This window comes from Triticum urartu, chromosome 6A (assembly GCF_056163025.1).
Source record: "Triticum urartu cultivar PI428250 chromosome 6A, HENAU_Tu73, whole genome shotgun sequence".
In the NCBI taxonomy this organism is placed as follows: domain Eukaryota; kingdom Viridiplantae; phylum Streptophyta; class Magnoliopsida; order Poales; family Poaceae; genus Triticum; species Triticum urartu.
Genome location: NC_141878.1, coordinates 53874000 through 53898092, shown reverse-complemented (window position 1 = coordinate 53898092; position 24093 = coordinate 53874000). Strand labels below are relative to the sequence as shown.

The following is a 24093-nucleotide window of genomic DNA, read 5'->3' as shown; positions in this document are numbered from 1 at the left end:
TTGTTTGATGCGAGACGGTTATTCTTTTAAATCTGAGAATAATGGTTGTTCTATTTATATGAGTAATATCTTTTATGGTCATGCACCCTTGAAGAGTGGTCTATTTGTGTTGAATCTCGATAGTAGTAATACACATATTCATAATGTTGAAGCCAAAAATGCAGAGTTGATAATGATAGTGCAACTTATTTGTGGCACTGCTGTTTAGGTCGTATTGGTGTAAAGCGCATGAAGAAACTCCATTCTGATGGACTTTTGGAATCACTTGATTATGAATCACTTGGTACTTGCGAACCATGCCTCATGGGCAAGATGACTAAAATGCCGTTCTCCGGAACTACGGAGCGAGCAACAGATTTGTTGGAAATCATACATACTAATGTATGTGGTCCGATGAATATTGAGGCCCGCGGCAGGTATCGTTATTTTCTCACCTTCACAGATGATTTGAGCAGATATGGGTATATCTACTTAATGAAACATAAGTCTGAAACATTTGAAAAGTTCAAAGAATTTCAGAGTGAAGTGGAAAATCATCGTAACAAGAAAATAAAGTTTCTGCGATCTGATCATGGAGGAGAATATTTGAGTTACGAGTTTGGTCTACATTTGAAACAATGCGAAATAGTTTCGCAACTCATGCCACCCGGAACACCACAGCGTAATGGTGTGTCCGAACGTCGTAATCGTACCTTACTAGATATGGTGCGATCTATGATGTCTCTTACTGATTTACAGCTATCGTTTTGGGGTTACGCTTTAGAGACGGCTGCATTCACGTTAAATAGGGCACCATCGAAATCCGTTGAAACGACGCCTTATGAACTATGGTTTGGCAAGAAACCGAAGTTGTCGTTTCTTAAAGTTTTGGGCCGCGATGCTTGTGTGAAAAAACTTAAACCTGATAAGCTCGAACCAAAATCGGAGAAATGTGTCTTCATGGGATACCCAAAAGAAACTATTGGCTACACCTTCTATCACAGATCCAAAGGCAAGACATTTTTTGCTAAGAATGGATCCTTTCTAGAGAAGGAGTTTCTCTCGAAAGAAGTGAGTGGGAGGAGAGTAGAACTTGATGAGGTAAATGTACATGCTCCCTTATTGGAAAGTAGTTCATCACAGATACCGGTTGCTATGACACCTACACCAATTAGTGAGGAAGCTAATGATGATGATCATGAAACTTCAGATCAAGTTACTACCGAACCTCGTAGGTCAGCCAGAGTAAGATCCGCACCAGAGTGGTACGGTAATCCTGTTCCGGAAGTCATGTTACTTAACCATGACGAACCTACAAACTATGAAGAAGCGATGGTGAGCCCAGATTCCGCAAAATGGCTTGAGGCCATGAAATCTGAGATGGGATCCATGTATGAGAACAAAGTGTGGACTTTGCTTGACTTGCCCGATGATCGGCAAGCAATCGAGAATAAATGGATCTTCAAGAAGAAGACTGACGTTGACGGTAACGTTACTATCTACAAAGATCGACTTGTTGTGAAAGGTTTTCAACAAGTTCAAGGGGTTTACTACGATGATACTTCTCACCCATAGCGATGCTTAAGTCTGTCCAAATCATGTTAGCAATTGCCGCATTTTATGATTATGAAATTTGTCAAATGGACGTCAAAACTGCATTCCTGAATGGATTTCTGGAAGAAGAGTTGTATATGATGCAACTAGAAGGTTTTGTCAATCCAAAGGGTGCTAACAAAGTGTGCAAGCTCCAGCGATCCATTTATGGACTGGTGCAAGCCTCTCGGAGTTGGAATAAACGTTTTGATAGTGTGATCAAAGCATATGGTTTTATACAAACTTTTGGAGAAGCATGTATTTACAAGAAAGTGAGTGGGAGCTCTGTAGCATTTCTAATATTATATGTGGATGACATATTGTTGATTGGGAATGATATAGAATTTTGGATAGCATAAAAGGATACTTGAATAAGAGTTTTTCAATAAAAGACCTCAGAGAAGCTGCTTATATATTGGGCATCAAGATCTATAGAGATAGATCAAGACGCTTAATTGGACTTTCACAAAGCACATACCTTGATAAAGTTTTGAAGTTCAACATGGATCAAGCAAAGAAAGGGTTCTTGCCTGTGTTACAAGGTGTGAAGTTGAGTAAGACTCAATGCCCGACCACTGCAGAAGATAGAGAGAAAATGAAAAGTGTTCCCTATGTTTAAGCCATGGGCTCTATCATATATGCAATGATGTGTACCAGACCTGATGTGTGCCTTGCTATTAGTTTAGCAGGGAGGTACCAAAGTGATCCAGGAGTGGATCACTGGACAGCGGTCAAGAACATCCTGAAATACCTGAAAAGGACTAAGGATATGTTTCTCGTTTATGGAGGTGACAAAGAGCTCGTCGTAGATGGTTACGTCGATGCTAGCTTTGACACTGATCCGGACGATTCTAAATCGCAAACCGGATACGTGTTTATATTGAACGGTGGAGCTGTTAGTTGGAGAAGTTCTAAACAAAGCGTCGTGGCAGGATCTACGTGTGAAGCAGAGTACATAGCTGCTTCGGAAGCAGCAAATGAAGGTGTCATACCTAGTGCATCGGGTCCAATGAAAATCTTGTGTGACAATACTGGTGCATTTGCCTTGGCAAAGGAATCCAGATTTCACAAGAGAACCAAGCACATCAAGAGACGCTTCAATTCCATCCGCGATCAAGTCCAGGTGGGAGACAGAGAGATTTACAAGATACATATGGATCTGAATGTTGCAGACCTGTTGACGAAGCCTCTCTCACGAGCAAAACATGATCAGCACCAAGGCTCCATGGGTGTTAGAATCATTACTATGCAATCTAGATTATTGAATCTAGTGCAAGTGGGAGACTGAAGGAAATATGCCCTAGAGGCAATAATAAAGTTATTATTTATTTCCTCATATCATGATAAAAGTTTACTATTCATGCTAGAATTGCATTAACAGGAAACATAATACATGTGTGAATACATAGACAAACATAGTGTCACTAGTATGCCTCTACTTGACTAGCTCATTGATCAAAGATGGTTGAGTTTCCTAGCCATAGACATGAGTTGTCATTTGACTAATGGGATCACATCATTAGGAGAATGATGTGATTGACATGACCCATTCCGTTAGCTTAGCACTTGATCGTTTAGTTTACTACTATTGCTTTCTTCATGACTTATACATGTTCCTATGACTATGAGATTATTCAACTCCAGATTACCGGAAGAACACTTTGTGTGCTACCAAACATCACAACGTAACTAGGTGATTATAAAGGCGCACTACAGGTGTCTCCGGTGGTGTTCGTTGAGTTGTCATAGATCGAGAACAGGATTTGTCACTCCGATTGTCGGAGAGGTATCTCTGGGCCCTCTCGATAATGCACATCACTACAAGCCTTGCAAGAAATGTGACTAATGAGTTAGTTACGGGATGATGCATTACGGAACGAGTAAAGAGACTTGTCGGTAACGAGATTGAACTAGGTATTGAGATACTGACGATCGAATCTCGGGAAAGCAACATACCGATGACAAAGGGAACAACGTATATTGTTATGCGGTTCGACCGATAAAGATCTTCGTAGAATATGTAGGAGCCAATATGGGCATCCAGGTTCCGCTATTGGTTATTGACCAGAGAAGTGTCTCGGTCAGGTCTACATAGTTCTCGAACCCGTAGGGTCCGCACACTTAATGTTCGTTGACGATATAGTATTTATGAGTTATGTATGTTGGTAATCTAATGTTGTTCAGAGTTCCGGATAAGAACACGGACATGACAAGGAACTCGGGAATGGTCCGGAGATAAAGTTTAATATATGGGATAATAGTGTTTGGTCTCCGGAAGGGTTCTGGAATTCACAGGAAGGGGTTCCGGATATTTCCCTAAATGTTTGGGCACGAGAACACTTTATTTGGGCCAAAGGGAAAAGCCCACAAGGTTTTTGGAAAGCGCAAAAGGAAGTTTTGCCGAGTCCAAGGGCCAGACGCCAAGGTCCCTGGCGTCTGGGTCCAGACGCCGGGAACCCTAGCGTCTGGCCCTAGAGTCCGAAAAGGACTCTTGCCTTTCGGGTGAAACCGACTTTGTGGAGGATTTTACTCCAAGTTTCGACCCCAAGGCTCAACATATAAATAGAGGGGTAGGGCTAGCACCCAAGACACATCAAGAAACACCAAGCCGTGTGCCGGCAACCCCGTCCCCTCTAGTTTATCCACCGTAATAGTTTTCGTAGTGCTTTGGCGAAGCCCTGCGGAGATTGTTCTTCACCAACACCGTCACCACGCCGTCATGCTGTCGGAACTCATCTACTACTTCGCCCCTCTTGCTGGATCAAGAAGACGAGGATGTCATCGAGCTGAACATGTGCTAAACATGGAGGTGCCGTACGTTCGGTACTTGATCGGGACAGATCATGAAGGTGTACGACTACATCAACCTCGTTGATAGACGCTTCCGCTTTCGGTCTACGAGGGTACGTAGACATACTCTCCCCTCTCGTTGCTATGCATCAGCATGATATTGCGTGTGCATAGGATTTTGTTTGAATTTACTACATTCCCCAATAGAGGCCATACCATGGCACCATGCCAGCCGTCATGTTTTCAAGCACATATTTCATTGTTCTGTAGTTGATAACCCAGTAAATGACGCGTTTGTGGTTGACTATTGCCACGCATTCCATTGAAATCTCTGTCCATTCCTTGTAAAAGACTTGAGAAATTACTAAATACCACGAGTATGATTTTTCCAGACCGTTCTTGTGCACCTTTTCATGCACCAATTGTTTGAATTTGAATTACGTGCATTAATGCCTACAAAATGCACATAATACCCTAAATATTGTAAATGAACCCGGAAAAGTGTCAAATTTCAATACGGTGATTAGCAGGGTTTATGTTCATCATAGAAAAGAAACTCATGGGTGAAGGACATTATCTATATATTTGCATTAAATCTTTGTTACATTATCTATTTTTAATTATATATTTTTGTACTTTGCTTGCATCTATATATGGATATGTTCTATCAGTTACTCCCATATTTGCATCTTGCTTGGTTATTTCAATATATCTAATTTACGATCTTAATTTTCATTTCAAGCCATACATCCCTTGCTTTGCAAGAACAGGAGTGGAAGAAAAATCTTAGGCTTTACTTTGCTGATGACTCCCAAGATGTCATATTGACAACGCAACATGGATTTACAATGACGGTTAGCGTAAAACTTGATAAAGATGGTCACTCCTGTTTTAATGCGGGCCTTTGGAGAAAAATGTCTAAGTGTTATGAACTGGAAGTTGGCAATAAAATTCTAGTGCGTGCACCACAGCCTGGTGTAATTAACATGGATGTGTACTTTCCCAACGTCATCAGCCGTCTGATTGAGGTTAGTGTCCTTTCAACTTTCTCCATGCTGTCATATTACTATTTAAGCAACCAATTAATCACTATTTAAGCAACCAATTGTGATATCATATTCTGACTCTGTTCCTAGGCAGTAACAAATTCGGTTTACCAATTTATGCGCACTATATATATTCTTCAGCCATGTTCTGAATAAATAATACCTTTCCACCTTTTAAGCAAGATATGTTGGATGCATATATGGTGAACAATCTGTATGTTACTAAGCGTACCAAATTTCACTGGAAGGACTTGAAGCATGTCATAAACTTTGTTGATAATCTGACAGAGATAGCACGATGTATGAACGCTAGATATTGGATGGGATTAATTAGACCTATGGTGCACACACTGAACAAGACCAATTGTCTGCACAAAGCACTGGTAAAAAGTCTTATTTTAATGTTGATGCTCATAAACTATATATATATATATATATATATCTTCAACGATATGTTACAATTATTTTTATTCTACATGTCAACAGAAATTGCCCCTGTAGCCGTTCCTGGATCGATTTCTCAGCGTGGTCGAATTACACTTGTGCCTTCTAATAACGCCAAAGTGATTGCAAGGTACTGCATTTCCCGCAAAAATGGAACCATTCAAATTAACAAGTTCTTGCTTCTCGTGGCAATGCATCCATATTGGAAAATTGGAGACACTGTTCTAGTCCTGCTCTACCAAGGCACAGGAGGGCTCTTCCTTTTCATTGACGAGATGCCGAGTCACCGTGATCAAGCTGCTTCCAGTGGATACTTGTGGTTGTTGGCCATCAGCCTCTTAAAATGTGCTAGTTGTTACTATATATGTTAAGTATGTAGATATGGACCATATGGTTGTTGGCCCTTAGCCTCTTAAAATGTGATAGTTGTTACTATGTTAAGTATGTAGATATGGATCATATGGTTGTCAAAACCGTGTTACGAAGATCCTCCTTTTGTTGAATAGTGTAACCACTATATATATGCTACTCAAATGTTGTTACCCAAGTACATAAATTTTCATGGAAAGTATTAGTATCGTACACAGTTCATTGAGCTTAAGCGTGTGCCCGATGTCCAGAAGGCATTTGCATATTAACTGTCCATATTGCAAATTCGCACATATGTTTACATAAGGAAACGTATGTGTAACACACTAATCATCGCACACGAGTACTCGCAGAAGCATCGTGTGCGATACTCCTAGCCACCACAAGCAGCTAGTTTGCATTTTCCAAAGTTTTTTTACACACACAATCACACACGAAGTAACTGTATTAACCGTCTGTGTCGTAATTTCTCATCGCAAACAATTCATCTGAGTCAGTTGTTTGCCACATATCACACACATCTTGTTTACACGGCTCGTTTGTGTTCTTTTGACTCATCGCAAACAGTTCATCCATGTGAAGTGTATGCTGCATATCACACACATCTTGTTAAGCTGAACCATTTCTGTTATGTTCCCTAATCGAAAACAATTCATCCAAGTTAACCGTATGCCATATATCGCACACACATTGATATGGCTGCCCGTTTCTGTTGTTCTACCTCATCGCAAACAGTTCGAATGAATTAATTGTGTGTCCTGCATCGCACACACATTGTTATGATTGTTCGTTTCTCGCAGACAGTTTGAATGGATTAACCGTATGTCCTGCATCGCACACCCAACTAAAAAATTACCCGTGTTTGATGCAGCCTTCGTCGCAAACGTTTTGCACCTTTTTTTGATGTTTTTACACTGCCGTTCATGATTATTGCATCACACACAGTTTTGGAAAAGGGTCTCTGATCATAGTGTCGCGTTAGCAGTCTCCTGCAGTAGTATCATTCCGTAATGCATCATCCCGCAACTAACTCATTAATCACTTCGGTTGCAAGGCTTATAGTGATGTGCATTGCCGAGAGGGCCCAGAGATACCTCTGCGACAATCGGAGTGACAAATCCTAATCTAGATCTATGTCAACTCAACAAACACTATTGGAGACACCTGTAGAGCATCTTTATAATGACCCAGTTATGTTGTGACGTTTGATAGCACACTAAGTGTTCCTCCGGTATTCGGGAGTTGCATAATCTCATAGTCATAGGAACATGTATAAGTCATGAAGAAAGCAATAGCAATAAACTAAACGATCATAGTGCTAAGCTAACGGATGGGTTTTGTCCATCACATCATTCTCTAATGATGTGATCCCGTTCATCAAATGACAACACATGTCTATGGCTAGGAAACTTAACCATCTTTGATTAACGAGCTAATCTAGTAGAGGCATACTAGGGACACTCTGTTTGTCTATATATTCACACATGTACTAAGTTTCCGGTTAATACAATTCTAGCATGAATAATAAAACATTTATCATGATATAAAGAAATATAAATAACAACTTTATTATTGCCTCTAAGGCATATTTTCTTCAATATCATGCTTCACATTGTGGTTATGTTAAAACCAAGTTGATTTTTTTAATTGATTGATAGAATATCATGCACACCCTTTCGTGCTAAGCTATGATTTTAAGCAATGCCATATGGGCGGGGGGGTTGTGGCTTGATGAACTTTTCAACGTATAGCGATGATGTTCTGCAATGTTCTATTCCTACGCTTGCATGGCGCAGTCTTATTTAATGATTATGAACTAGAAAATATCTTCTAGAGGTATGTAATTAACTTTACGTTCTGTAGCCAGGCAGTGGGGATTGTCCTAAATATAACTTCATTCGACAATGTCTGTGGTTCAAGTCAGAGCTAGCGAACTATATTTATCACTTCATATAAGTGGCCCTACATACAATAAAACAATGAGTACCAAGATTAGCAAATTATTTCTGCAATAATTGAACTAAATTTGACTGTCGCCTGCTTCAAGAATTGAATGATGATGGTTTTAGTGCACAACATCGTGAAGTTGTTCCTCAAAGAAATGTCTTTGTTCCTAAACATTGAAAATAACTACATGAACACTAGCTTGAACCAACTGAAATGTCTAGGTAGCTCAATGGATACGCTCGAAGCTTAAAGCTAGCTCTATTTCTTTCATTCAATATCATTATCTCTCCTGATCATGCTACTAATCTTAAATTCATAATGACAAATTTATTTGACATATACAAATAATATTTCATTTTATCACTTTGATGAGAGTCCCTGCTGCAAGTGGCAAGTCAATTTCTACCGGGTAAAACTAATAAATTAATTTCGTTTTTCAAGGCAAAATCTATTCAAAGATTATATTTCTATATTTCCAGTATGGTGTGGAATGAGCTTAATAATTCTGGATAATTAGTCTCTTCTGACAAGCTAATATTCTGAGTGTGACTTCTTCATTTTTACGATGATCTGTCTGTACTCCTTTTAGAATATTAATTAAATTTGACAGTAGCTCTGGTTTTGTATATCTTTCCTTGGTGTTGCCTACAAATTGATTGCTTTTTTTTCTTTCAAATATAACTGTGAGTTTATCTAAATATCTTGATGTGCTCTTATATCTGGTTGGCTTTTTGTTGGAATGTCATTGGTTGTTTGACTTTGTATGCTTGCAGAATCAGGCATTGGTGGTGGACATGATGGAGCTGATCTTTTGCACAACACATAAGATTCTTGTCTGGTTAGATATTGTGATGGGTCGAGCAAGTAAGCTTATCTTCTGCAAGCAGGTTCAGGCACTTGAACTCTTCTTAAACAAAATGTATTGCTTTCCTTTTTACTGCCATTTCTCAAGTACTACAAGAGAGGACCCGGATTTTCTCCATGACACTTTGCTTAGCTGTTACCCACCTGGCCACCTGTCACGCTCTCCTGGCAGGCTACGTATTTGATCTTTTCTGGACACCATGCTATCTCATCCCTTCATTAGCAGCTCTCCATTCTCTTCCTCATGCCTTCACCGACCTGCCTTCTCTTTTATTGGATGATGTTCTGCCACCTCTCTATTGGATGCTCTTTCACATTCCTTCCTTGTTCATCAGTCCGCCTTGCTTTCAGTTACCTTCTCCTTAGTACTCTCCCAGTTCTATTAGTGCAGGTTCTCCCTCTAGCTCCTCCGCTGACTGATGACTTAGGACCCTTTCCCTTTTTATCCACATATTTGTGTCTGCTCGTAGATGAGAATGTTGCCATGTTCAGTGGTAGCATAACTAAATACATCATATTTCATGTGCTTCATGGAAGCTCTTTTGTTTCTCTTCTACCATTTGCTACATTGCATTTGATTATTTTTCCTGGTTATGGCTATATCAAGTCCTAGTTTGATTTGTATGTTGTTCCCTCTCATTTGCTTTATACGTTATTTATTTATATGGATTTATAGCTATGCCATTTGCCCGTTTCACATTGGTGATATGATATTTGGGATCATTATGGTACCTAGTGAAATAATGACTATCACAATACCTGAAGAGCACGCTTTCAGTAAATACTACGATTCATCATTTTTCTTGCAGTTATTACAGTTTTATGGACGATTGTTCTATGCTAACCGATTTGCTTAAATATTTTCTCAACATGTCTCTCAGTGTTTGTCTAACAGCCAGTTATCCAACTATTTATAGCTATGTTTTGTGGGCAGTATATTTTCTCCACATTTGGTCATGTTAGATGTTCAATATTTTATATGAAATGCATGATCAAAATGGCCAGATTCATCATAAATGCTACTTTAGTGATGAATTGCGTCTTTTACTAACATTTTATCATTAGAAGTGTTGGCCAAAGTACTATTGTTTTGATGCAGTACAGATTTAGAAAGGACGGCATATATTGTAGATTGAAGGAAGTGTGTCTACTAATAAGATGATGCACAGTCCCTTCTTCAGGCTTCTACTGAATGGATTTAACTAAATTTGATTTGTTAGCTAGGTTGTTCAGAATTGCCCATCATAACAAACTATTTTAAATGATTTGGTAAGCTAGGCTGTACAGAATTGCCCTCTGATGGAGTTCTTTAAACCACTAATTTGTAGCCTCTGTGGAGAACAATTATAGGCAAAAACTTGATGGTAGCAATATAATTTCTAGGTGTGCCACTGTTCTGTAAATCATATACCACTTCTCTATGCTCGTATTGCTGGCATTGTGTTAATGCTGAGCGGATCCAAATTTGGAGGTTCTGATAGAAATCCACAATACTAGTGAAGCCAGAGTTTATTGTTTGAGTCCGTACAAAAATTGGGCAATATAACTTTAATAGCTTTTGCATGAATGACTTGTACAAATTGGTATGACCGATGAAATTGATTGCTCTTGAGGTGTCTGGAATTACATTCCGGTGGCAGATGCAGAAACGGCTTTTTTGCTGTAGGTCTTCCATTTTATGTGTTGTGCAGGTCAACTGGCATGAAGACATTACTCAACTGGCATGAAGACACAGGGGCACTTTTGGATTAATGATTGGTATTGACCCTGTTAGTTAATCTTGCGTCATATTTATTCTTTGAAGAGTTGAGGCAAGCTGAAGACTTACGTCTCGTGTTGTGTCACATCGAAATTCCTACTTCAAAGCTTTGTCCGATGATGTTCCTTTTCCTTTTGCGTGTGTGCGTGCATGTGCTTTGGTTACTATTGTGTGTAAATTTGTATGTCAAAAAGATAGCAATGCTGCGGTGATGCTATTATGAGTTGAATGTGTACCATGATCAACACACACAATTGTCAGGATCTCATTACTCTTGGAGAATATGAGAGGCATCATTTGTGTTGTTAGTTGTTACCTGAATGCCCTGGATGCAAATTGTGTTGGATTTGTCGTTTGTCGCTCAGGGCGCGGAAAGTTCGTGTTCGGTTTCGATGTAAATTATTTCACTGGATCTGCAGCTCTATAGCTAAACAATCCCTTGACAGTGAAGATGCTGCATGTTTCCCGGCTGCTCCTGTTCCATTTTCCTAGCCCTTAATTATGACGCTGCCGCAAATGATGGCTATTGAACGTTTAATCATCTCTGTTTTAATCTGCCATTGTTAAATTCTGTTTATCCGTGAACCAAAAATTAGTAGTACCTCTTCTTGCTAGTTACTCCCTCCGTCCCATAATGTAAGACATTATTTACATCCAATATGTGAGTTCTTTATGAGACAGGGAGTAGTTTACTCCCTCCGTTATCTATACATAAATTGGGCAATCTAATTTTAATAGCTTTTGCATGAATGACTTGTACAAATTGGTATGACCGATGAAATTCATTGCTCTGCAGGTGTCTGGAATTACATTCCGGTGGCGGATGCAGAAATGGCTTTTTTTGCTGTAGGTTCTTCCATTTTATATGTTGTGCAGGTCAACTGGCATGAGGACACAGGGGCTTGTTTGGATTAATGACACTTATTATTTGCAGATGACTCATTGATTCTGATGAAGGCTCACATAATGCAAGTACTCTTCAAAGGGTTCTCGATACATACTGTAGTAGCTTGGGACAACTTGTGAGCAACGAAAAACTAAGTATTTTTTTCAGCCCTAATACAAATGTTCATACTAGGGAGAATGTGTGCAGAAAATTAAATAAAGTGACTGAAGCTCTATCTGACACATATTTGGGTCTGCCTACTATGGTTGGTGTTGACAGAAGTGATTGCTTTTTTTTGCGGGGTAGAAATGATTGCTTCCTGCACTTGATTGATAGAGTTTTCCAGAGATTGAAGTGGTGGAAGGAGAAAACACTCTCGATGCAGGGAAAGAGATTATGGTAAAATCTGTAGCCCACGTAATTCCTTCTTATGCTATGTCTGTTTATAAACTTCCCAAAGGAATTTGCAAGTCTATTACCGATGAAATCTCTGGGTTCTGGTGGGGTGATAATGAGGAGAAAAAGAAGATGCATTGGTTTGCACGGTGGAGCTTGTGCATTCCGAAGAAGGAAGGGGGGGGGGGGGGCTTGGGTTTAGAGACTTGCACAGTTTTAATCTTGCGATGTTAGCAAAATAATGCTAGCGACTAATCCAGAACCCGGACTGTTTTTGTGCACAAGTGTTGAGGGCAAAATACTATCCATATGGCGATATTTTGAGAGTTGGCCCAAAGAAAGGATCATCTTACACATGCCAAAGCATTATTGCGGGTATCCAGACATTTAAGAGGGGTTGCATTTGGCGTGTTGGAACAAGGTCAAAAATTGACATATGGCAAGATACATTGATTCCATCGAGTGTGTCAAGAAGAGTTATCACAGATAGGGGTGCAACAATGCTCTCGAAGATGGAAGAATAATAAATCCTTACACAGGACCGTGGCATGAGGATCTTATTCATGATGTTTTCTCACCTGTTGATGTCTATAGGATCCTACAAATTTGTTTGAATGCTCATATGAGAGAAGATATTGTAGCTTGGAATTATACACGATCATGCACTTTTTCTGTACGGTCTGCTTATCATAAGGAGTTCGAGTATCAACATGGAACACGTCTGATGAGAGCTGATGGTCAAGGTAGAGAACAAGTTAATTCTGTTTGGAAGGGTATGTGGAGGCTGAAAATACCAGGAAAGATTAAGCATTTCGCATAGATGGTTTTGCACGGCGCACTCCCATGCTTGGGGGTACTAGTAAACCGACACATTCCCTACTCACCTCAATGCTCGGTGTGTTCGATCGGAGATGAAGACACCCAACACTATTTTTTTAAATGTCGACGAGCAATGGAAGTTTGGGATCAGTTGGGCTTGTTGTAAGTCATTCAGATGGCTGTAATAGAGGCCAGATAGGGGTCTATTATCACGAAGATTCTCTCGAAACTACAAGGCGCTGATGGAGATTTACCAAGGGCGGAGCTTGCCATCATAGCGGCCTGGTATATATGGTGGCAACAACGCCAAATAGTGAAGGGGGTTCAAGTCCAGACGCCTGAGAAAACTGCACTATCTATCAGGGTTCTGGCGACGAATTGCCTAAGATCAATCATACCCAAAGGTCCAACCAGGAAGAGTGATCATATGTGGAAAAAACCAAGTCGTGGGATGGTGAAGATAATCGTTGACGCCTCCTTTCATTTTGAAACACGCCCAGGTGCTTGTGGCGTTGTGGCTTGTGATGACTGGGGTGATTTTATAGCCGCAACAAGTTGGGTTGTGCCCAATATCCGTGATGTGGATTCAGCAGAGCTAATTGCAATAAGGAACGGACTGTACTTGGCGGGCCATATCGGTTGTACTACGGTGGAAATCAAGTCTGATTGTTCCTTTGCCGTTGATACTATCAACCAAATTGAGGACTACTTAGGTCCTGAGGTAGCAACCATCACCGAGTGCAAAGTACTGATTGTGGACTTTGCAAATATATCCTTCAAACACTGTTTCAGATAGGCAAACTAGATGGCAGACGAAATACCAAAGAACTCTTTTTGCAATAGATTTTCAGGTTCATGGGATGATGAGATCCCTGACTTTATTTCTCATTTGCTTGTAAATGACATGTCCACTTTTTATTCCTCAATGTGGATATGTCATTTTTTTCCCTTAAAAAAATGACATGTCCACTTTGAGGAATAAAAACTTTTTGATGTCAAAAAAAAATACCTCTGTTATCTAATATAAGACATTTTAGCTACTTCAAAATATTGACTACACACGTACTAAAATGAGTTAACATACATACTAAAATATGTCTACATACATACGAATAAAGAAAAAGCTAAAAGGCCTTATATTAGGGAACAAAGGGAGTAGTTTGCATCTAGCAGTCGAATGCTTCTCAGGTTTGTAGTTCGGAAGGTTAAATTGTCTGCATGAATATTTTGAGCATGGTCAAGCTATAACTTGGCATATTTGTCTGCAGGACTTCTGTTCCGAAGCATCTTGCTTATTACACCCTCTGTTCCTAAATGTAAGACTTTTTGTCAGTTTAATTTAGATTGACAAAACGCGTACCTTTCAACTATTCCTGGTCCAATTTAGCGCCACCATCATTTCTTAGTTTCAGAACGTAGAAGATGGAAATATGCGAACTCATAAGCTTCCCCCGCAGGGCGGTGAAAGATGATAATATACCATCAGCCAGGCATGATTCATTCAAAGATTCAGTTTCCTGCAGCTTGATAGGTCTATTATTTGTGTGATTGACATAACATAAGAGGAGGGGCTGAAATTGAGTACTACCCTGTTTGTTTCGGTGAGCAAAGAGCGGGGGGATTTTCAGATGATGGAAGAGAGAAGTCCATACAGATGACAAATGTTCAGAAGCAAAAGCAGGTGGCGATCATTCACAATATCAATTGCAGACAGCTACTCCTTAATTTGTGGCTGCGGCCTTCTTGGGGGACTTGGTAGCGGCGGCCTTCTTCTTGGGCTCCTTCCCGGCGGCGCCGGCGCCGTTCTTGGGGAGCAGCGCGGAGTTGATGTAGGGCACCACGCCGCCGTAGGCGATGGTGACGCCGGCGAGCAGCCGGCTGAGCTCCGGGTCGCCCTGGACCGCGATCATCAGGTGGCGCGGGATGATGCGGGCCTTCTTGGTTTCCTTGGCCGCGTCGCCAGCGAGCTCCAGGACCTGCGATTCAGCCATGAACGAAATCGGTCATCCGTCCAGCACGAGAGGAACGGGACCGGGCAAAAAGGCAGATGCTCGAGGAGGATGCAGATCAGATGTCGAACAAAAACGGTCGCTACCTCGGCGGCGAGGTACTCGAGGACGGTGGCGAGGTAGACGGGGGCGCCGGAGCCGACGCGCTGCGCGTAGCGGCCCTTCTTGAGGTAGCGCCCGATCCGGCCGACGGGGAACTGGAGTCCGGCCCTGACGGAGCGGGTCACCGCCTTCTTCCTCGCGACGCCCTTCCTGCCGGCCATCTTGCTGCTTCTCCGGCGAGGGGGGGACGCTACTCGAGGTGCGGGGAGCAGCGGTGCTGGATCGGGATGCTGCGCGCTGCTCTGCTCTGAGTCTGTGGGCTGGAACGGCACCGGAGGCGCGGGTTTTATCGGGCGGCTGGAGCTTCGCGGGAGGAGGGTCGATCCGTGGGAGCACCGGATGGACCAATCGGAGCGCACCGATTTGGCGTCGTGCATGACGCATTTGGTCAACTTTGCTTGTTTCTAAGTCTTCTTTAAAGTTTTTAATAATATGAACTACATATAGATTTTTTTTAAGAAAACTACATATAAATTTTTTTGAGCAACTGCACCCTTTATTAAACGTTCAAACACATGGGGATACAGATAATATCGGGCAAAATACTAAGCCACACATGGCGCCCGGGGCTAAGAGAGGCAGCTGCCTTTGCTAAAGCATGTGCTTCTGCGTTATGCTTCCTATTCTCATGAAGAAACTTTACATCCTGGAAATGACTCCTCTCGTGCTTGATATCTTGTAAGATAGAAAAGTATCGGTAAGGAACTTCGTCTTGTATGTTGATCACTACCTTCAAGCAATCTGAGGCCACACATATGGATTGAACCTGCAAATCCAAGGCGAGAGAGAGGGCCTCGCAACATGCCTGTGCTTCGAGTATAGTTGGGTCGAGGCGGCCTTCATAGATGATGGCCGAGGCACCCAAGTAGTTTCCTCGTTTGTCCCTGCAGATCACTGCTGCAGCTGCGCGGTCTCCGATCTTCCAAAAGCCTGCATGATCAACATTCATTTTAACATCAAGAGAGCGCCAGACTTGAGATGGGTTCATGCCCAGCTCGGCTTCAAGGATCAACAATGTAGGATAATAGACAACTTTGAGAATACGAGCGCTCAGGGAATTTGGTTCCTGGAGGAGAGGCCAAGCTTGCCACGCAAGCAAGGCTAGATTAAAGAGTTCGATGTCACGGAATCCCATACCCCTGATACGTCTCTGTCGTATCTCTAATTTTTGATTGTTCCATGCCAATATTATTCAACTTTCATATACTTTTGGCAACTTTTTATACTATTTTTGGGACTAACATATTGATCCAGTGCCCAGTGCCAGATCCTGTTTGTTGCATGTTTTTTGTTTCGCAGAATATCCATATCAAACGGAGTCCAAACGAAATAAAAATTGACTGAGATTTTTTTTGAAATATATATGATTTTTGGGAAGAAGAATCCACGCGAGACGATGCTCGAGGGGCCCACAAGGTAGGGGGGCGCGCCCTGGGGAGGCAGGCGCACCCCTGACCCTCGTGGCCACCCCGTAAGGCGGTTGATGCCCTTCTTTCGCCGCAAGAAAGCTAATTTCCGGATAGAGATCGTGTCAAAATTTCAGCCCAATCGGAGTTACGGATCTCCGGGAATATAAGAAACGGTGAAAGGGAAGAATCTGAGAACGCAGAAACAGAGAGAGACAGAGAGACATATCCAATCTCGGAGGGGCTCTCGCCCCTCCCGTGCCATGGAGGCCATGGACCAGAGGGGAAACCCTTCTCCCATCTAGGTAGGAGGTCAAGGAAGAAGAAGAAGGAGGAGGGGGATCTCTCCCCCTCGCTTCCGGTGGCACCGGAGTGCCACCGGGGGCCATCATCATCACCGCGATCTACACCAACACCTCCGCCATCTTCACCAACATCTCCATCACCTTCCCCCCTCTATCTACAGCGGTCCACTCCCCCGCAACCCGTTGTACGCTCTACTTGAACATGGTGCTTTATGCTTCATATTATTATCCAATGATGTGTTGCCATCCTATGATGTCTGAGTAGATTTTCGCTGTCCTATCGGTGGTTGATGAATTGCTATGATTGATTTAATTTGCTTGTGGTTACGTTGCTGTCCTTTGGTGCCCATCATATGATTGCGCGCGTGGATCACACCATAGGGTTAGTTGTATGTTGATAGGACTATGTATTGGAGGGCAAGAGTGACAGAAGCTTCAACCTAGCATAGAAATTGATGCATACGGGATTGAAGGGGGCCAATATATCTTAATGCTATGGTTGGGTTTTACCTTAATGAACATTAGTAGTTGCGGATGCTTGCTAATAGTTCCAATCATAAGTGCATAGAATTCCAAGTTAGGGATGACATGCTAGCAGTGGCCTCTCCCACATAATACTTGCTATCAGTCTAGTAAAGTAGTTAATTGCTTAGGGGCAATTTCGCAACTCCTACCACCACTTTTTCACACTCGCTATATTTACTTTATTTTTTCTTTATCTAAACAGCCCCTACTTTTTATTTACATACTCTTTATTATCTTGCAAACCTATCCAACAAAACCTACAAAGTACTTCTAGTTTCATACTTGTTCTAGGTAAAGCGAACGTCAAGCGTGCGTAGAGTTGTATCGGTGGTCGATAGAACTTAAGGGAATATTTGTTCTACCTTTAGCTCCTTGAGGGAGTCCTGGATTAGGGGGTGTTCAGATAGGCGGACTATACCTTCAGCCGGACTCCTGGACTATGAAGATACAAGATTGAAGACTTCGTCCCGTGTCCGGATGGGACTTTCCTTGGCATGGAAGGCAAGCTTGGCGATGCGGATATTCAAGATCTCCTACCATTGCAACCGACTCTATGTAACCCTAACCCTATCCGGTGTCTATATAAACCGGAGGGTTGTAGTCCGTAGGACAGAATCAACTCCATACACAACAATCATACCATAGGCTAGCTTCTAGGGTTTAGCCTCCTTGATCTCGTGGTAGATCTACTCTTGTACTACCCATATCATCAATATTAATCTAGCAGGAGTAGGGTTTTACCTCCATCGAGAGGGCCCGAACCTGGGTAAAACAAAGTGTCCCCTGTCTCCTGTTACCATCCGGCCTAGACGCACAGTTCGGGACCCCCTACCCGAGATCTGCCGGTTTTGACACCGACATTGGTGCTTTCATTGAGAGTTCCTCTGTGTCGTCGCCTTTAGGCCCAATGGCTCCTTCGATCTTCAACAACGATGCGGTCCAGGGTGAGACTTTTCTCCCTGGACAGATCATGGTCTTCGGCGGCTTCGCACTGCGGGCCAATTCGCTTGGCCACCTTGAGCAGATCGAAAGCTACGCCCCTGGCCATCAGGTCAGTTTTGGAAGCCTAAACTACACGGCTGACATCCGCGGGGACTTGATCTTTGACGGATTTGAGCCACAGCCAAGCGTGCCACACTGTCTCGACGGGCATGATATAGCTCTGCTGCCGAACAGCGCCTTGGAGGCCGCACACGCATCGGTTTCGACCATTGATTCAGAACCTACTCTGCCGATCGAGGATCAGCGGTTGGACGCTGCCTCAGGGGCTGCTATCGCAGAGGCGATCGAGCCGAACTCCAGCCCCGCACTCCGCGTGGCCCGAGACTCCGACGAGCCGGATTCCTCTCCAAACTCCGAGCCCCCCGCACCCCTGCCAATCGAATCCGATTGGGCGCCGGTAATGGAGTTCACCGCCGCCGACATCTTTTAGCATTCGCCTTTTGGCGACATCCTGAATTCCCTTAAGTCTCTCTCTTTATCAGGAGAGCCCTGGCCGAACTACGGTCAGCAAGGGTGGGATACGGACGGTGAGGAAATTCAAAACCCACCCACCACCCACTTTGTAGCCACTGTCGACGATTTAACCGACATACTGAACTTCGGCTCCGAAGACATCGACGGCATGGACAACGATATAGGAGACGAACAGGAACCAGCACCTGTAGGGCGCTGGAACGCCACCTCGTCATATGACATATACATGGTGGATACTCCAAAAAGACGGAGATGGCGATGGAACAATGGGGGATGACGCCCCCAAGAAACAGCCGAAGCGCCGGCGTCAGCGGCGCCGCTCTAAATCCCGCCAAAGCAAAAATGGTGATTCCGGCACGGGAGATAATACTACCCCGGATAGCGCCGAAGAACACCCACCCCAGCAAGATTCGGCACAGGAAGATGGAGAAGCCAGCCCTCATGAGAGAGCGGCAGACCGAGAGGTCGAGGATGATAACTATACGCCTCCCTCCGAAGACGAGGCTTAAAGCTTTTAGCCACAGACGAGGATGATAACTATTCGTCATACCATCAGACCCCGCCGAACAAGAGCGCTTTAGACGCAGGCTTTTAGCCACGGCAAGCAGCCTCAAGAAAAAGCAGCAACAGCTTAAAGCTTCCCAAGATTTGCTAGCTGACAGATGGACTGAAGTCCTTGCGGCCGAAGAGTATGAACTCGAACGCCCCTCCAAGAGTTACCCGAAGCGCAGGCCGCTACCCCGATCAGAGGAGGAAGCACCTACATCACCTGTGCATGACATGGCAGACCGGCCACCTCATGGCCGCGACAGAGAGGCCTCTCAGCCCTCCACCCAAGCCATGCCCCGACGCCGCACAACTAAGGCACGGGAAAATGCGCCCGACCTGCGAGACATACTGGAGGACAAGGCAAGACAGACACGATCGATCTACGGATCACGTGGGCGCCCTACGGCATGTGACAATGATCTTCACGCCAGATACAACAAATCCGGCCGGGCCGAACACAACAGACATAGCTCTTCCGAGCTGCGACGTGATATAGCCCAGTACAGGGGCGCCGCACACCCATTATGCTTCACAAATGAAGTAATGGATCATAAAATCCCAGAGGGCTTTAAACCCGTAAACATTGAATCATACGATGGCACCACAGACCCGGCGGTATGGATTGAGGATTATCTCCTTCACATCCACATGGCGTGCGGTGATGATCTACACGCCATCAAGTACCTCCCGCTCAAACTTAAAGGACCGGCCCGACATTGGCTTAACAGCTTGCCAGCAGACTCAATCAGTTCTTGGGAGGACCTGGAAGCCGCATTCCTCGACAACTTCCAGGGCACTTATGTGCGACCGCCGGATGCCGATGACTTAAGCCACATAATTCAGCAGCCAGAAGAATCAGCCAGACAATTCTGGACATGGTTCCTAACAAAGAAAAACTAGATAGTCGACTGTCCAGACGCAAAGGCCCTAGCAGCCTTCAAGCATAACATCCGCGACGAGTGGCTTGCCCGGCACCTGGGACAGGAAAAGCCGAAATCCATGGCAGCCCTCACGACACTCATGACCCGCTTTTGCGCGGGTGAAGACAGCTGGCTAGCTCGCAGTAACAACTTATCAAAGAACCCTGGTAAATCGGATACCAAGGACAAAAGTGGCAGGACACGTCAGAACAAACAAAAACGCCGCGTTAACAGCGACAGCAATGAAGACACGGCGGTCAATGCCGGATTCAGAGGCTATAAATCCGGTCAGCGGAAAAAGCCATTCAAAAAGAATACTCGGGGCCCGTCCAGTTTGGAACGAATACTCGATCGCTTGTGCCAGATACATGGCACCCCCGAAAAGCCAGCCAATCACACTAACAGGGATTGTTGGGTGTTCAAGTAGGCAGGCAAGTTAAGAGCCGAAAACAAAGACAAGGGGTTGCACAGTGACGGAGGAGCCCAAGCCGCCAAACAACAATGGACAGAAGGGCTTTCCCCCACAAGTGCGGATGGTGAACATGATATACGCAACCCACATTCCCAAGCGGGAGCGGAAGCGTGCGCTACGGGACGTATACGCGATGGAGCCAGTCGCCCCAAAGTTCAACCCATGGTCCTCCTGCCCGATCACTTTTGATCGAAGGGACCATCCCACTAGCATCCGTCATGGCGGCTTTGCCGCATTGGTTCTTGACCCAATCATCGACGGATTTCACCTCACAAGAGTCCTCATGGACGACGGCAGTAGCCTGAACCTGCTTTATCAGGACACAGTGCGGAAAATGGGCATAGATCCCTCAAGGATCAAACCCACAAGAATGACCTTTAAAGGCGTCATACCAGGTGTAGAAGCCAACTGTACAAGCTCAGTAACACTTGACGTGGTCTTCGGATCCCCGGATAATTTCCGAAGTGAAGAATTAATCTTCGATATAGTCCCGTTTCGCAGTGGCTATCACGCCCTGCTCGGACGAACCGCATTCGTAAAATTCAACGCGGTGACGCACTACGCATATCTCAAACTCAAGATGCCAGGCCCTCGAGGAGTAATCACGGTCAACGAAAACACCGAATGCTCCCTCCATACGGAGGAGCATATGGCGGCTCTCGCAGCGGAGGTACAAAGTAGCCTTCTTAGGCAATTCTCCAGTCCGGCCATTAAAAAGCCAGACACTGCCAAGCGCGCCCGGAGTAACCTACAGCAGGACCGCCTGGCACACTCTGAGCAAGCGTAGCAATGCGGCCCCAACCCCAGCTTTCGCGACCTAGCGAAACCAGTACCTCGCGTACATAACTACGCCCTCGAAATACCATGGGCACAGGGGAAGGGGCACAATAACGGCACGCCCAAAATACGGCTTAAAATGTACCAGGGGCTGCCGGATTCTTTTTTTAATTTTTTCCTACTTTCAGGACTTCATACGTCGGACGACCTGTTCGGCAATTAAATTGCCGCACAAACGATGCAAGATCCAGGGAGGCAGACCAGCCATGCCGCATTACGGAACTCCCAGGTGGTCTCTGTTACGAGCAATATACCTACTATATATATAATTCCACGGCCTGCCCCTGGTCAGGACACACTGAATAGTCCAATCTCTTTTGCTTACCGCACCATCTGTATCGTTCGGCTTTGATAAATAGCCTCTCCATAAACAATGCTTAGTTTTTTATCTATTTTTTGCACTACTCTTTTCATATATATGTTCATTAATGACATGTCGCACCCGTACATGGTGGTACGGCAAAGTACGCCAGGGGCTTCAGTACCCTTTAATATGGTGTGAGAAGTCCGTACACTTTCACAAGTGAGGCACCCCGAACTTATAGCACTATATGCATCGGCTCCGAATCATGATTTGGGTCAATAGTTGGGTTTGCCCGGCTCCTATGTTTTGGTTCCTTACGTTCCGCTATATCGGCTAAGGTAGCACTAGGAGAACCACTGCGATTGTGCCCCGGTTGAGCTGGGTTAAGCACCTCAGTGGAGAAAGCTAAAACTGACTGTCATGATGAGGCGAGAGACTGGTCGCTGTTCGAGAGGTTTTTCGAGTCCCTAAAGGCTTATGCCGCTTCGAGCGAGGAGCTGGATAACCCCAGCCAAGGCGTGGATAGCGCCCCGAACTCGGTCTTCCGAACTAGGGGCTTCGCCGAAATTTAAAATTATAAAGTTCTATGGCTAAGTGAGAGTGTTCAAGCATTATAGTACGATTGCCTGGTTCGTCGTGCTGAGCGCCTCCCTCGAAGGACCCAAGCATGGGAACAAGAGCGCCCAGGTTTATCACCGAACACCCCAGCACTAGTGGCATGGGGGCAGAAGCCGACGACTGGCCATCTCTCAATTTTCGATAAATGGCCGCACAGAAATAATATTTTAAATTCAATAAGCATTGCTTAGCGCATATGAACAAGTTTTCAGCGCACAGGATAAACACGAGCGAATTCATTCAAAAATTACATCCTTGGTGCACTCATCCGCCACAAGGCGGGCACCCGCAAGAACATCCTTATAGTAGTTCTCCGGCTTGCGATGCTCCTTCCCCGGCGGCGGCCCGTCCGTCACAAGCTTCTCACCGTCCAGCTTACCCCAGTGCACCCTTACACGGGCAAGGGCCCTACGGGCACCTTCGATGCAGACAGAGCGCTTGATGACCTCGAGCCTTGGACAGGCCTCCACCAGCCGCCGCACCAGCCTGAAGTAGCTCCCAGGCAGGGCCTCTCCGGGCCACAGCCAAACTATGAAGCCCTTCATGGCTTGTTCGGCCGCCTTGTGGAGTTCGACCAGCTGTTTCAGCTGGTCGCTGAAGGGCACAGGGTGTCCGGCCTCAGCATACTGAGACCAGAACACCTTCTCCGTTGAGTTTCCCTCTTCAGCTCGGTAGAATGCGGCGGCATCGGATACGCTGCGGGGAAGATCTGCGAATGCCCCTGGAGAACTCCGGATTCGGGTAAGTAACAAGTAGTTTACTTTTATATTTCTGCTTTGCATAAAGAATGCCTTACCCGCTGCTATCTTCTTCATATCCTCCAACTCTCGGAGGGCCGTTTGGGCTTCGGCCTTGGCAGACTTGGCAGTCTCAAGGGCCGTCGCGAGCTCGGACGCTTGGGTCTTCGACTCAAGCTCCAAACTCTCATATTTTTTCATGAGAGCCTGAAGCTCTTGCTGCACCTCGCCGACCTGAGACCCAAATTTCTCTCGCTCGGTGCGCTCCGCGGCCGTTTTCTTTTCGGCCTCGGACAGCGCCTGCTTGAGGGTCGCCACCTCAGTCGTGGCCCCTACAATAAGTAGTACAATCCTGTTATTTTTTGCAATCACGCCTCTCTATAGGCACTTTTTTATAAGGTATTCTTTACCTTCTTTCTCCTCGAGCTGCTACTTGGCCAGGCCGAGCTCTTGCTCGGACCGCTCGAGTCCCTATTTCAGGGCATCCACCTCCGCAGTCAGTGCGGCGGTGGCTAGCAGCGAAGCCTGCATACGCATATTGACCCTTCATTATTAGACTCCTGCGAAATTTAATAGATCCTCTATTCGGCTTTTCTTTCCGAACGCCAAACAGAGCATCAGGGGCTACTGTCTATGCGGTAATATTTTTACATATTTTTACTTACCTCGAAGCCTGTTAGGAGGCTAGCGCAAGCTTCACTCAGCCCGCTCTTGGCGGACTGAACCTTCTGGATCACCGTACTCATAATAGTACGGTGCTCCTCATCGATGGAGGCGCCTTCAAGCACCTCCAGCAGATTGTCCGGCGCCTCCGGTTGGACGGAGGCTGCCAGCTCAGAAGGCTTGCTCCTCTTGGAAGGAGTTCGCCTGCCGCGGTCCGGAATTGTTGAAGATTCCGGCACGGTGTCCGGCTTAAAGCCGGACTTGGAGCCCTGGGGGGT

The 24093-nt window shown here is 44.7% G+C and overlaps 1 protein-coding gene across 1 annotated transcript; it reads right to left on the bottom strand.

The window, feature by feature from the left end:
- Positions 1–14350: 14350 nt before the first annotated feature.
- LOC125516245 (protein H2A.5-like) lies at positions 14351–15276 on the bottom strand. Its single transcript, XM_048681733.2, has 2 exons — positions 14988–15276; positions 14351–14868 (listed from the first exon to the last, which is right to left on the bottom strand). The coding sequence occupies exons 1-2, from the start codon at positions 15162–15164 to the stop codon at positions 14614–14616; spliced, it is 432 nt and encodes a 143-aa protein (XP_048537690.1). The 5' UTR covers positions 15165–15276; the 3' UTR covers positions 14351–14613.
- Positions 15277–24093: the final 8817 nt, after the last annotated feature.

Excerpts from the sequence above, each read along its gene's own strand:
- LOC125516245 (XM_048681733.2), bottom strand. The coding sequence starts at position 15,164 with ATGGCCGGCAGGAAGGGCGTCGCGAGGAAGAAGGCGGTGACCCGCTCC. Across the intron at positions 14,869-14,987 it reads TCGAGTACCTCGCCGCCGAG|GTCCTGGAGCTCGCTGGCGA; the intron begins GTAGCGACCGTT and ends GCTGAATCGCAG.